The sequence below is a fragment of the Lucilia sericata genome, unplaced genomic scaffold, assembly GCF_015586225.1.
Source record: "Lucilia sericata isolate MDLA Ls3-8-SP2 unplaced genomic scaffold, ASM1558622v1 Contig000009F_arrow, whole genome shotgun sequence".
NCBI lineage: Eukaryota > Metazoa > Arthropoda > Insecta > Diptera > Calliphoridae > Lucilia > Lucilia sericata.
In genome coordinates, this window is record NW_023994049.1 from 865024 (window position 1) to 880773 (window position 15750).

Below are 15750 nucleotides of genomic sequence, written 5' to 3' on the forward strand. Positions count from 1 at the left end.
GGTTAATCGGCTTAGAGTAGATTAAGCTAGGCCTCTTCTGCCTGTCTGTCCATGTACAGGTCAAACTACAGGTCGAAATTTTGTAGATAATTCCATGTACATTGAAGATGTATGTACATATGTGAATAATGAAGCATATTTTTGGTTGATATAGGATTAGGTCCACAATTTCATATACATATGTAGTCATATTTTATGATGACATTTTTCGTAAAATTTATTACATACCATAATCGATCATAGCTCCCATACACAGAGGGAAAATGAAATATACACGCCTGGTACCATATTGACACCAAACTGTTTATAATTTTTCAATAACATCCATTTTCAATAACATCCGTTATAGGAAAACACCTCTCAAACGATGTTTTTTTTTTCGAAAAACGGCATCTACATATTTCGATAAAAAGTGAAAATAATATGGCTACAAACGCACTTAAAATCATTTTGTGGACCAACAATAATCCGAGTAAATTTCAAAGTTTTTTTTTTTTTTGCCATAATCAACCCAAAATTACGAAATGTTTGTGTTCTATTTCGAAAAGATTACTGAAAAAATGTATGTAAGTATTCTCAATTGGTACCTATTTTAATGTGTAATAGTAATTATTAGTTTTCTTTTAATAAATACACCAAATTAAGCTTTATATTTATTTTTATTGTAGTGTTTGGTGTTGTTACTAGATTTTCTGCAAGAATTAGTTGGCGGATTTACAACGTTGCGCATGATCACTGTGCTAAAATAAACGTACAACGTCATTGACCAGTAAATCCATTGAACTGACAAGCAACCGACAACAAAACAACTAAATTGTCAAGTCCAAGACCAACAGAAATCGCATTCCTCTAACCACAAGGTTACGATTATTGGTGAACCAACCAACCAACAACAAAAAGCAACATAAAACTTACATGTTCGTACAAAGCAACACACATGAGTGTACGACTATTCACGTGAGTATGTCTGAGTAGTACTTATTTTGTAAAAAAATAATAATAAATATGTTCTATTAGTAAATAAAAGTGTATTTTGTATGCTCTGTTGTACTTTAATTCCATTAAATGATCAGAATGAACAAAACTAAATAAGTAAAACAAAATAAAATAAAATGAAAAGAGTGAACAAAATTGAATAAATATTCATAGAACGATTTAAACGAATAACGAACGAATTGATCATCAACTGGTGATATTGACAAAATGTCGCAACGTGTTCAAAATTATTGATGAGTTAGCAAAAACCGAAAAAATACCATTGAGGTTAAAGAGACAAATAGACAGACGGACAAACAGACACTCAGACCAGGTTAGAGTATGTAAACATATTTATACATGTACACACATACATATGTAAATATGTATTTATTTACCGTGGATACAGCAATAAAGTTTTAAATTCTTAATACTTTTGTACGTTTTTATGGTTACTAGTTCTTACTTAAACCCAAATGTATATTCATATATAAACATACAATGATGTTCAAATTTCTAATATTCCTGGTTTTCGTATGACATACAAGAACAACTCCCACTTTAAGATCAAAAGCCCATAGACCTTAAAAACACAGATTCTCAGATACACGCACACATATTACATACGTGTATGTAATATACTAAGTACAACTGAGAAATATGATAGTGACAGATACAGTAACAAAAGCAACAACAGTTTCGGTCAAATATTAACACTTTACTATTTCTTTAGATTATGTTGTTGTTTGTTTATTTTTATTGTTGTTGTTTATTATTTAGGAAACCTTCGTGGTGCAAAAATTAAGGTGAGGTTTTTTTACCTTTTTTTCTCTCTTCTCATTCTCTACTTTATTTACTTTTAAACTTAAATGTTTCTTTTGTATTTGTTTTTTTTTTGTGTTTTTAACGATCCTATTGATGGATGTCGTTTGCTACACCTACTGAATACTCGTATTGACTTTGTTCATGACATGCCCTTTAAAGAATTTAATATAAGTTTTATTTTAACCAATTTCTTTGCTAGAAATATTTCGACAGTTTTCACTATTAGAGATGTGTCTCATTTATTAAAAAATATCCTACTACTGGACATAAAGGAAATACATAAATCAATTTCGATTAAACTATCCATAAATAAGGCGAAATTCACTTCAAATTTAGGACACGTGTTTTGATGGAGGGTATAAAAGAGTCGAATATAGTCGAATATATCACTCTGATTTCTTGAATTTGAGACTTTTTATAATCGTAATTAATACTACTTAGTTAAAACAGCAAAGAAAATAATTAAATTACATTTTTTAATATAGTTAAATAAATGCAGCTATTTACAAGCTGGTTAAAAATAACGACAACTTGAAGTTTTTTTCTTTGTATTAATGTGGCGTTTTTGACCTTTATGTATGAGTGTTGCATTTAAAATATTTTAAAATATGTAAAGTGTACTTTAATGTGTATGTAGTTAGACACATTGATTCTCATATACAGATCAATTTTAATTCTTAAATTGAAATTATTCAGATTTTAACGTTTTTTTTTTTGCGCCCAAACCATTACGTTGAAGGAAAATGTCTATTTACTGAATAAAGTTTGAGACATATATACATACATACATGAACATTAAATGTCAGACACCAGAGTGTTCCACTTACATTGTGAATAGTTGTTTGACCCTTTTAAAATCTGCCTTTAACGCATTAAAAAATGTCGAGATTTGTAGTATATAACATATATATATTTACTGTGAAATCTGAGTATGATAAGTACATAAATATATATACATACATAAGTACCTATGTATATAGTATGTACTTATATATATGTATGTATGTATATAAAATATGTAAGTATTAATGCTTTGTTGACTTTTACAATTCGAGCTTTGTTGTTCATGTATTGTTTCTATGTACGTATGTATATCATGCTATATATTGTATATACAGAGTTTTTATTTGATCACGTACAAGACGCCTCGTCAGATTTTTAAGTAATTTTATTTGTTTTTTTTTTTTTTCTTCACATTTTTTCCTACTACTACTTAATATTTTTGTGCTGAGGTAAATGATCGATGAATAATTCAATGTACGCATTGAACTTTAAGGTATTTAGATAAAAATTATACAAACATACATTCGTGCGTACGTATGTACATACATACTACATATGTATGTATATGTGTAAGTTCACATGTATGTAATTCTATAAACTTATTTAAGCATACATTTTCCTCATAGTTGTGTATTGATTCTATGATCGATTTTGAATGACATGAACAACATTTTTTGCTAAAGGAAGTTAATACGGGAATTGAACATCTAAAGTATTCGTATTAATTAACTAAAAAAAACTTATAATAACCAAGTTTTATACATATGTATTTAGGCTTGAAATTAAGATTCCATTCTGAATTTTGACTTTCATCCCAACGACGAATTCTAATAAAGTATTTTTATGAACCTGTTTCGGTTAATGAAAATACAATTCTTCTTTGTCTGTTATACAGCCTTTAAATACAGGTGATACTTCCGACTCTGAATTTCAAATGAATAATCACAATACGCACTTCCAACAAGGATGAAGTGGAGGGAATGGTGGATCACGGTGGCCAAATCAATCTCGAAGGAAATGGTACCTGAAAAAAAGTTCTCACAAACGTCGAAGAGAAAGCTTGACAGTTAAAAGGATAAAGAGCTGCCATCTTATACACCAAAGTGGCAAGGACAATCTCTGATAGCAGTGCGCGTGGATATTGGAAGATCTGATTAACAATAATAGCAATAGTTGACAACGCAAACGTGGTAAACTTTATGAAAAGCATCCCTCCAATTATTTCTAACTTACGCCTCAATAATCTGGTGGACTTTTCTGGACAAAATATTTATATAATACAATTAGAGGTAATTCTGCTTATTTAGAAGTGGCCTATGATTTTGTATAAGTGGGCCCATGAGCACTACCTAAATCAAAATTCTGGAAATATTGCTAGATATTCCCCCAATCGAAATGTTCATAAAATTAACATATTTCCCGACAGCCAAAGGCAATAAGGGCGATATGAGCAGATAAGTTAAAATATAGAAGCATATTAGACTTAATCTGCATTATATGAGGACCAGACCACTTCTGGACAATAGGCAAGGAAAGTGGTAATGTACATGCTATAAAGGAAAAACAGTAGGAAGTTAGACTGATGAATACAAACAAGTTTAATGCTTAAAAATAATGTGGTTAGGACGTCAAAGATCGCGCGGAGTGACCCAAATAAGTGGAAAATTAAAAATCTCATCAGAATGAATTAATCCGATATTAATATTCATAATGCCACAGATTAAATATATTGGGAGAGATCTGCACACAGTAACCACGTCGGTGTCCTAGATTTATTTTTTCTGATATTTGTCCTTTAACTTACGATTTTGACACTAAAGTTAAACGTTTTATGGTAAGAGTAGTTTAGTTTTTGAGGGAAACTCGCAGTTTAAGGAGAACATTTCGATGCCATTGTGGGCATTACAATGTAAAATGTTTCCTCCAGAGAGTACCAACTGATATTTTTAACATATTTTATCAGTTTCGTGGCATCATGAAAGAAGCATGAACCAAGATATTTCAGTGTGCGCTCTTGAGGAGTGAAACAGTCACATGGGACAGATGTTATGCAATTTATTTTTCTTATAAACAATTTTTGCAATTAATCATACGTGGGTAGTCCACGTAATCTTATTCTATCTCTGAATAGTGATAATAGTGGACCACGTGCTTTGTCATTTTTTCTTCGCACATTCGTCGATTATGTTCGATAGCACGACCAGGAGGAATTTGAATATCCTTTCACTTCTCCAAATGTCTTCATGTCATAAAAAAGCATAGAGATTTAGTTCTCAGATTTTTAGTTTTGAAAACTTTATGATGGATCATGAACTCTCAGAAATCAGATCCGAATAAAGTTAACGTTGCTATTTTTATTAGGACTGTTGAATTCAAGAAATCAAATAATTTTGTTATAGATGTTGTTTAGATTTTTGATGATAAATCATAAAAAATAAACGAAAATCGGAAATAGTTCTTCACAATAAACACTTTGTTGTAAATGCTACAAATGAAATAATAAATGTAAAGTTATGACGACAGATCATATAGACAGACAATATAGAAATGATAAAATTTTTTTAATGGCTCAACATACAAATCGGATTAAAAAACTTCATTAGCTGCTAAATGTTGAAGCGTTAACAAGAATATCAATAATCATACGTTTGACAACTTCTGGTTGTTTATGGCGTATGGTATGAGGAGGCACAAACAAACGTACAAACATCTATATAAAACGTACATAGTATGTATGTATCTGAATTTGTATTCATGCAAGTAAGAATCTGAACAGGTATGGGAGTGTACCCGTGTATGAGAACGTATTTATTTCAATGACATTCAATTTTAAATAAGAAAAAAATAAAATAAATATCTACTGGATATTGTCTGTAAATGTATAGACATATCTACTACGTCTAAACACTTCTGCACTTGTAGAGTTGTTATTTCAAATTATTACTACCACAAGTAAGATCTTCATAGTCATCACTGGCCTCTAAAACAGAACTACCACTCTAATCATTGCAGACGGCCGGCCAACTGGTGATGTTGAATGGTTTGTGATCATCCTCACCGTCCATTCATACATATATTCATTCTTCAATCAGTCAGTGTTATAGTTGGCCAACACAGACTTTTTGTTCTTGCGTCCTTTCTTACCATCACCTTCTTCCATCCGACCGATCGTATTTTGGTCATTTCGTTCATGTTCATTTTTTATACATGTTATTTGTTGGCCTTTTTATTATTGCTGCAACAGACACTAAACAAGTTTAACAGATTCTTTTCACTCATACACACATCTGTACGTTAATGAAACAGAAAATCCTAAAGTTTAAGCACACGAATGGTGGTGTATAAATCCACTTTTTATGCGGCACATAAAAACAACTAAATAAAATTCTGCACCTTGCAAATGACAAACTTATCATGAGCAACGAACACAGTGCTTGGGATTTTATTTTTCTCGAGCAAAATACGATTTGAAAAAGTTCAAAATTTCTACTTCTTTTTCTTTTCAATTCAATTTCAATTTTTAGTCGTGTTATTTATTTTGTTGTTACCAGTCGGGCGGTGGAGACATGCAGTAAAATGTACATTAAATGACCACAATACTTAAAGTATCTTGTTGAGTTGATCTGTGCTGAGATGAGAGTTTGGCAAGATCATTTGCCAAACTCTTTTATGTTATTTGTTTTCTTAATATATTTTCAATTTGTTGTTTATTCCTTACGAATGTTGTTGTTGGTTAGTTTGATAATGAAGATCATAACGTTGCTGCTGATTCTGAGGCAGTAGTCGTTGCCGGTTGGTTTTTTTGAAGGCAATTTCATCAGTTTTGTAAACGTCTCAATTTATTCATGACAATGTATTTTTATGTGTTTATTAATTCATAAATGCATATTTATGTACATGTATTTTTTGTGTTTGTATTTATCTTTACGAAAATCCCTGCATTGTGGTTTGGCTATCCTGATTTCCTATCATACTTCTAATTACTTGAATATGTTTTAAGACAAAATTGGATTTGGAAAAAATGGGTTTTTAAATATAACACTGTCGACATTAAAAAAGGTGGAACACAGGGTTTTGAGAATTTGGTGAAAAATTTACAGGAAATACCTTGGATGGTATAAATGACTTCTCGTCTTTGCAGCTTAAAAACTAAGGAATAAAAGATGATTTGAAGATGTAAGAGTAAATATTGTGTATAGTTGAAGAAGTTTAAAACTCGATAATTCTGACAGGTTGTCGAATAATCGCTTTCCTTAGAATTCAAAGCGAATGTCTTCAAAGCGAATGTCTTGAAAATGACAAAAAAGGAGTTCAATAGTTTATTCCTTCTTTTCGTCCTAACACCTTTGACAGAAGTCGTTATAGGGTAAATCAAGTCTTCTTGAAAGGTATACGGTGTCCTGTAATGATAGCAACTAGGTTGTTGAGATGGGGACAGCATAGTTGCAGGAGATATGACGTGCGTTTGGTATCCAGCATTGGCCAAATCCATCTGGCAATGATGAAAGTTGGATCGTTGTGCCATTTTGTCTTCAAAAGCTTTAAGCGGAATATCAAAAAAATGTCTATGTCCACATCGAACAATAAGGCAACTATTTCGCTAATTCATCAGCTACACATCTGCCCATCAAATCCACTTGTCCAGTACGACTGTTGAATTACTCCCAACCCCATTTAAGGATGTGCGGCATTTCTGGGCGTGGACGTAGTTAAACACCAATCAGGGATTTGATAACAGCTTGACTATCGGTATAAATTTGAATATACATATCTCTATATCTCTCTGTTTTATATTCTGTAATACCAAAGCCAATTTGCTGCTCTTTTATAGCTGATAGTTTAGACTGTTGTGGACTAGATCAATTTTGTATGCTAAAGGTTATTTTGATCCTGAATTCAAGGATGAAAATGCCACCTACAAATAGCTCTCCTTTTTTGGAACTATCCCAGTATCGGATTTTCGGAGAAAGTATAACAAAGGCTTCTCTGGAGGAAAAGTTTGGCAGTGCATTAATCGATATTATCTGGGAGACTAGATATCTCCTCTATAATCTATAAGTGACCATATGAATTGTGTGTCCATGCATCTATTGGATTAAGTCTGAAATTCTGTGCTAATTTCCTGTCCCACAAATCAGTTGGGATCCAGTTTAGCAATCCAAATAGACATTTGGTTGTTGTTGTTCTCACTGATCTCGTTATAAGGATTCTCCTCAGAACGTTTTCAAGGAGTAAGCAGTTGGTGTTGGTACGAGAAAATAAATTGTAATTCTTCTTAAATAATAATAGTTATATTATTCACTTTAATCCAAATATCAGATCTGCTTTTCCCGATATTCTTCAAAAATTTAAAAATTGTAATTTGATCAGATGAAAATTTTATCAAAAGTCCATGTTATTTATTTCCTGGTGTTGTAAGACCCAACCTTCAATTAATTTAATGCATACATACATACATATTAACTAAATACATTCTTAATTCATTCGATTTAAACTTTTTTGCAATTTACGCATTATAAAATGCAAGTTATTATTGATTGATGAAATAAAAACTTAATCACGTTTAAAGCATTAAAATTCTACAATAAATATACGAATTTTTAATTAACATACAACAAATAATTTTCACCAATAAATGTGTAGAATTCAAATTAGAATCCAAATTATACCATCTTCACATTCACACTCTCCTCCATTTAGATTGAGTTTGAGTAAAATATTTGACAATTTGCTGTCAAGTGGAGTATTATTTTGCGAATGACATAAGAAATTTAGAAAGAACTTGATCAGATTTTAAAGTAGTCGAACTGTTGCCATATTTTGAATTAATTATGGATTTTAAATGTATGTGTGTGTGAGATTTAGATCAAACTCAAAAGCTTTAAACTGGTATTAAAGAAATAACTTGATTTTATTATCTTAGTATCAAACCCTGAGCTTTAAAAAAATGAGGATACAAATAAAATCCAATTAAATGAACTGGTACCACAGATCGTTATACGTCAATAGGGAACATGTATGTATGTAGAGATCTATGTAAGTTTATAGAAAAAGTGGTATGGCGGAGTGTAAATAATAAAGATAAGTATTGCTGTCACTAACTTTTCCTACAATTAACAAATTAAAACTTTTTTTTCAATCAATTGCATTCAATATTTATTTGTTAAATGCCTCATAACGTTGTGCTGTTTGAAGTGTTAGAGTTTTATTTAAAAAAAATCTTCAAGGTTCAGTTCAACGCCCACACCTCTCCCTTTTCTTTCCGTGATACAATAAAATATTGTTTTTTTTTTTTTTTTTTGTGTATTTGTTTTATTTTCTGTGAAACTGTTGAGATTTTTTATTTTAGCTTCTAAATACACGCTTTGAATTTTAATTTTTGCATTTTATTTTTGGAGCCAATCACAGAATCATTTTAAGTAATTGAAAACGAAATATATAAAATATTTATATAAAAAAAGAATTTAACTGGGCAAAACAATAATATTTTTAACACGCGCATTCATTATATTCGAGTATTTTTTATGTGTACATTGAATTAGTAATTACACTATACGAAAATATTTAATATTTTGTGTAAAGAAATCATTCATTCAACCGACATATTACATACAATACAACTACAAAACGAACATAGAACGACGACTGAAAATGATGAACAATGTGGCTGCAATTTTAGGAATTTTGCAAATAAATTCATAAGTCTATAAGTGTATTCCTAAATAAGAAAATATTTATATTTTCTTCTTAAATGCTCACCTACATATGCACTTATACGCCAACAACGATGTCTATTTTTGCAAATAGGATATGCTTACGATCGACCATATCTAAACACTAAACGAAATTCTATTAAATGCGCCACACTTTTAGCTATATAAAACTTAACTAAGGGAATGGTTAACAATTAAAACTAAACATCCTTTAACTTCCTGTCAAAAAGATTAAGGAATAAAAACAAGTAAAAAAAGCATTTTGGATGTTGTATAAGAATTACTTGAGACTAAACTAATGTCTTCGTAAATCTAGGCCTCTATAATTATAATTTCATAAATGCGGAGCCATACGTACGTAGCTATTTGTGATTATAATTGGTTTGGCCTCAAATGAACTTTAATGATAAGATTTTCTGAATGTTTGATAAGAACATGAGTATGTATGACAAAATGACCTTTAATGAAATAAATACATTTCGTCATTTACTTATAAATAAGCCATTTACTTTTGTATACTGTCTACGAAAAAAACTTAACAAATCATTTAAGAACTGTACAAATTATAAACATTTCGTTTCGGGTGACAAAAATCTGTAATAACCGCGACATTTGCTAGTAATAAACTTTATAGAAAAACTTCCCAATGATAAATGTTTTATATATTATGGATTACAGAGACCAACAAATTTTTAACCCAGAGAAAAAAGTATACTTTTCTAAAGGATTTGGCATCGCTAAAACCGAATCTGACCTCAAAATTTTTTCATCAACACATCTTTTTTGATAAAATCTGTTATGTTAGCTGAAATAAATAAAGCTTAAGAAAACAATATAATTACAAAAACAACATTTTTAGCTCCATTTCGCCTTTATTCATCTATAAACTTTTCAAAATTTTCTCATAAAAATCCGTATTTAAAAATCTCTTGTACTTGTGAAGATATCATCCGTTGAAGTTTTTGTCGTAATATAAAGGCAATATCAAATTTGTTGGGATTTATAATTGTTTCAAGCTTTAAGTTAAGATATCTCGATGAATAATGAAATAATGATCGAGATTAAACCTTTATTTTTAATTAATTAATTGTTCTCTCAGACCATATAACTAATTTTGTATGTAAATGAAGGTGTCTTTCCGGTTTTATAAGATCTCAAATATGGCGTTTTCAGTGGAGTAATTCTGAGGCCAGATTCGGATTTTGCGATGTTAAATCTTAAGAAATGTTGGTCTCAGGTTTCCGAAATGTCGAACCATTTAGAGTGATAAAAATGTCAAAATAAAATTAACTTTTATTTTGACAATAGGCAACAATTCAATCGTTGATTTTAGCGAAACCTGAGGTCGTATTTCAATGATTTAAAATGTTGTTAACTTACGTCTCCATAAAATGGTTATAGTTTTACCTAAAAATTATTTATACTTTTTTAAATTTAATTTTAATCATGTTCGAACGCGACATGTTTAACGCTACATTTTAATTATAAGTCAGCCCATTTTTGTATATTTAACGAAATTTAGAGCTCTAAAGCGTTATTATGAGGTACTGTTGTATGGGACCTAAGTAAAATAATGGATCGATTTTAAATATTTTCAACACACTTGGTCATTAGTATAATAGAAGACCATGTAGCAAATTTTGTTAAATTATTTTTAAAAATAAGAATGTTAGAAGAGCTTTTATTTGTTCAGTCTTGGTAGATCTTCTCATGAAAATTACCATATGTATCTTTAATATTCGCAAAGCTATTATAAGTCACAATATAATTTGTTGCAGAAAGTCAATTTAATGATTGTAACATTGTCAATCCGCATTTATAGTCGCTAAAACTAGCGCAAAAGTTGAGGACTCCTACCTGTTGTAGTTTCAAATATAAAAATTTTGGTAATTAATTCATATGGGAACGTCCACTATTACAAGTTCAGCCATTATTTTTAAATGTTCATATAGATTTCAATGTTGACTGTGCAAAATTTAAGGATTCTAGCTCTAATAGTTTCCCAGCTATACTATTTTTTATTTAATTCACATGGGATGTGTTACGCTTCTATTACTAATCTGTTCAGATGGGTGTTAAAGTTGTAGGTTAAAAATTTGGGAGACTATAAAGCCCTTAATGGATATTGTACAAGCTTTCTTTTGACTAAAAAACCCATTTTGAAAAAAAAAATAATTATTTTTTTTTTTTTTGAAACAATGAAAAAATAGCTATCTGAACTCCTTTGGACAATATTTGCTAGGACCAATAGGTGAAAAGTTACACTCACTTGAATAAAACCCTGTATGACAAAAAGTCCATCTAAGTCCGGCAGTTCTTGACCGATAGAAATTTGTGTCTGGCCTACAATTCAATAGAACTAACCTTGGTGCAAATTTCGTCAATATCGATTTTTTGAGTTGGGTAACTTGATATGAAATTGCCCATATATTTGTATATGGGTGTTTCATCTCGCCTACTTGAAATTTTGCGATCTCGCGATCTCGCCAATAATTATTTGAACGTTTTGATATCTTCATTATTATGGAAGCTTCCATTACAATTTTCTGAAAGATCCTTATAGCTGTTTAGCCCCCGTTTTAATACAAACAATCGAATTTCATAGTCGACATCAGTTGATAAGCTTATTTCGTATTTCGACCACTATGCTACCCCTAGAATTAATATGTGTGCCTCTTAATCGGGACATTTACCGTAAAATAAATGTTGCAATAATAGAAGATAAGATAATTCTGCGAATGATTCTAAAAGATCAAGATTTTATATAATAGACATTCAATTAAATATAAAATATTCATAAAAATCATGTTTGTATTAGGAAATAAAATCGCGTCGAGGCGATGATATCATTCTTTTTAACAGTTTTATGCTCTTTTATGATTTTTTTTTGAGAATCATAAAAATATAAAATAAAGCAAAAGGAATATTTTACTAAATTTTAGAAAAAATATTTATGTACTTCTCTAAATACATACAAATGTGAATGTTTAAATATTTGAAAAAAATATTGATGGAGTGCTAAACTGTTATTCACGACTTTTCAATTTAAATTAAAACAACATTTGAATATTCAATTTGGATCGGTAATTTTATATTTTCGTTTAGGAGGTGATTCGATATAAAATTTGGATCTCAAAATATTTCCTTCCCTTGATTCTGAAAGTTAAATTTTGGCAACAACGAGTTGTTCTCAGTATCACTTAATGCGAATTTAAACTTATTTTAACATAAATTTTTGTTTAAATACGGGATTAAAATAAAAATTAATATTTTTAAAAAATATATTAATTTATTTATTATAATTTTGTAATATGTATGTATGTGGTTGTAAATAACATTTGTATTACTTACCGGTATAGCACCATGATGGCCATATTACTGAAGTTTCAGTATCGGTTTCCTTCATTATATTCCATTATAGAATGGTTAAAAATTAGTTTCTTGTTGCTTAATTTTCACTAATTATTAACAATAGATTAATTTGTTTCTTTATACAATTATATATTTTATTTTTGTTTACACAGATTTTTAGTTTTATTTTGAAACAACGAAAGTTGTTGTTATTATGTTTGTTTGTTTGAATTGAATGTCAATGCACTTATTTGTTATTGTTGTTGTTTTTTTGTATTATTAATGTTATTTGATTTCTTGTAACATTTAAAATGTAAATTTATTTATTTATTTCATTTCGCTTTTTTTCTACTTTATTTTTTGTTTTATTTCAGTGAGAATTAATTTGAATTTTTAAATTAATTTCCGTTTTGCAGGGCTTTTTTTGAAACATTTATTAAGTTTTGACAGATTTCAGTTTTGATTGTTTATTGTTTTGACATTTGTCTTAATTTTTGTTTTCAGTGTGACTAATTTAGCGTTTTTCTTTACACTTGGGCTAAGCTTAAAAAAGAAACAGTTAAAAAAACAAGTTTATTTTAATATTTTAGTTTTTTTCATACAATTTTAAATTTTAGTTGATTTGTATGCAGACGTATGAGTTTGAGTTCAAATGTGTGTATAAATGTGAATGTTGCAGTTATGAATATTGAAGTATTTTTTTTTTTTGTTTGTTTTAGATTGTTTGTTTTGTTGTTGTTGTTTATTTAAATTAAGATCATTTGACATTTGCACACGCTCTAAAAACAATATTGATGATTCGAATATCTAGATATTTCCCTAAAAACTTTATGTTTTTATTATGTCTATGGATATGTGTTTATATTTTTAATTTTATAATAATCTAAATTTTGTCTCTGTTGCAAATTAATATTAAAATCCTCTAAAAAGTGTGATTTATATGAAATTTGTATTCATTATAAGAATGTCTATTAGAAACATACACATCGTCACCTAAAACGCAAACGGCCCTATCTAACATTTTTAAAATTTTACAGGAGAAGCAAAAAACTATTGAAATTGGAAAGTTTGTTTCTATCATCGCGATTTATTTGTAGTAAATAAACAAATTGTTTAATAGTGAAGCCTATCAGTTATTATGATAGTTGACAATGGCGTATATTAAAATGGATAAATTGGACTCTTTACCTTTAATATTTACATGTTTTTGTAGATAGGGCCTTTTGTTTTATGTCAATGAAATCGCTAATTTTGGTCGGAGGAGTCCAATTTTTTGTGTGGACATATGTTTTGATGCAATACATTATAATCAACAATAAAATCGATTTTGAATTTGCCGTTTGTGTTTCAGGTGACGATATATACATATATAACATGTATAACTTATGGGCTAAGATAATAATATAGCAAAAAACGTTAAAATTTAAAAACTTTTTTTAATGTCTGCCCAATATCTCAACCTCCGGCTAGATATACTGTCGGTTCAAATAATTATACCCTACACCTATTTAGTGGGGAAGGTATTACGCGTTTGAGCTGATGTTTGTAACACCCAAAAATATTGGTCCTACGCCCACCTTAAAGTATACCAATCGACTCAGAATCACTTTCTGAGTCGATTATGTGATGTCCATCTGTGTGTCCATGTAAACCTTGTGCTCACGATACAGGTCGCAATTTTCAACATAATTGCATGGAATATGACAGATACTCTTCTTTTGACGCAAGGACTATTGAAATTGGTTGAAATCGGTCCATTATTTCGCCTAGCCTCCATACAACCGTACCCCCGAATAGGGCTTTTTAGGTTAAAATTTTTACTAAGTTTAAATGATACCGCCAATTTTCGTAATGATAGGGCATCATTTGACCGTAGACCCCATACATAGTCCCCTTCTGAAAATGACTTGAAGGTGGAAATTCACCTTTAAACACTTCTGTCACATTGGAATTCTGCATAAATGACTATAATGTTATCGTAAATCGGTCTGCCAAAATTTATACATATAGGACCGTATTGCCTCATATAACCCCTCTTTCAGAAACTTACTTTTTTGGTAACAAATTATTAAAATATTTCAGAATTAAGGAAAAATGCTTTATAATTAGAAAAAAAATCAACATTTTTAACAAACTCACTGGTGTAGTGTATTATATAGTCGGCCATGCCCGAATATACATTCTTAATTGTTTTTATACGAAAACTGTCAATATATCGTTACGATAAAAAATAATCAGACATTGAGAAAATGGCGGTTAAAATGTTAAAAATAATTACATATTTTAAACAAGTTTAGTATTGAAACTTAAACATTATTTTTATTTTAGTTCTCAGAGCATAAAAAGTTTAACATGGGAATATACTTTCTGAATGTTTCTGGACATTTCCATTTACACGTTTCTTGGTCCAAGTTCTAGCCGATTTTTAATTTTGTATGTGTCGCAGTCATGATTTTTTGTAAAACGTCATTCTGAAAGTTAATACGACGACGAACGGGTCTAGACCTACATATGTCTAGACATGTTCCTCAACAAAACTCTTATTCGATAGGATTATTAGGTTTGACTCCATTAGGTTTACTACATTTTACTAACATTGGTTAAAAATATATTAAAAAAATTAAAAAAAATCTAAAATAAATTTTCATAAACACTTGATGTTTTACAATGAGAACAACAAAACCGTCAAAATGTAGAGAAAATGCCTGGGAATCTCAATAGTTAAACGTTGCAGTTGGTGATAGTGTCGGTGATTAATATCACAAGATGATTAATATTTTACAGATTAATAATAATATTAATAATTTTCTTTGTAAGTATGCACATTGTACATATAATAAACAATTTTTTATTAACGGTCAACTCAGAACTTGAAACGTTGCATTTTACTTGTGAACTTTGTTAAAAGAGAAGAAATATTACATTCTGAATTTGGCGAGGGAAAGAAATCATTGTTTTTATGAGTATTATACATATGTCAAATGTACGTATATATAGCAGGCTAAACCGATTCACATATTCATACTACATTTTTGTATCTGTGTGTTTACTTTTGTATGTATGTAAATATGTATTGTCTTCGTTTGTATGTCTGTATTTATTT

The 15750-nt window shown here is 29.6% G+C and overlaps 1 protein-coding gene across 4 annotated transcripts in view; it reads right to left on the bottom strand.

Annotated features, from left to right (window-relative positions):
* LOC119602960 (serine-rich adhesin for platelets) overlaps positions 1-15750 on the bottom strand; it is a 65013-nt gene that overhangs the window by 47555 nt on the left and 1708 nt on the right. For 2 of the 4 annotated variants that reach the window (XM_037954820.1, XM_037954803.1), the window contains exon 2: positions 12648-13185. In XM_037954820.1, coding sequence (XP_037810748.1) covers positions 12648-12702 — 55 coding nt within the window. In that variant the 5' untranslated portion in view covers positions 12703-13185. Of the gene's footprint in view, positions 1-12647; positions 13191-15750 lie in introns of all 4 variants that reach the window. The other 2 variants (XM_037954812.1, XM_037954795.1) reach the window with 1 other exon arrangement.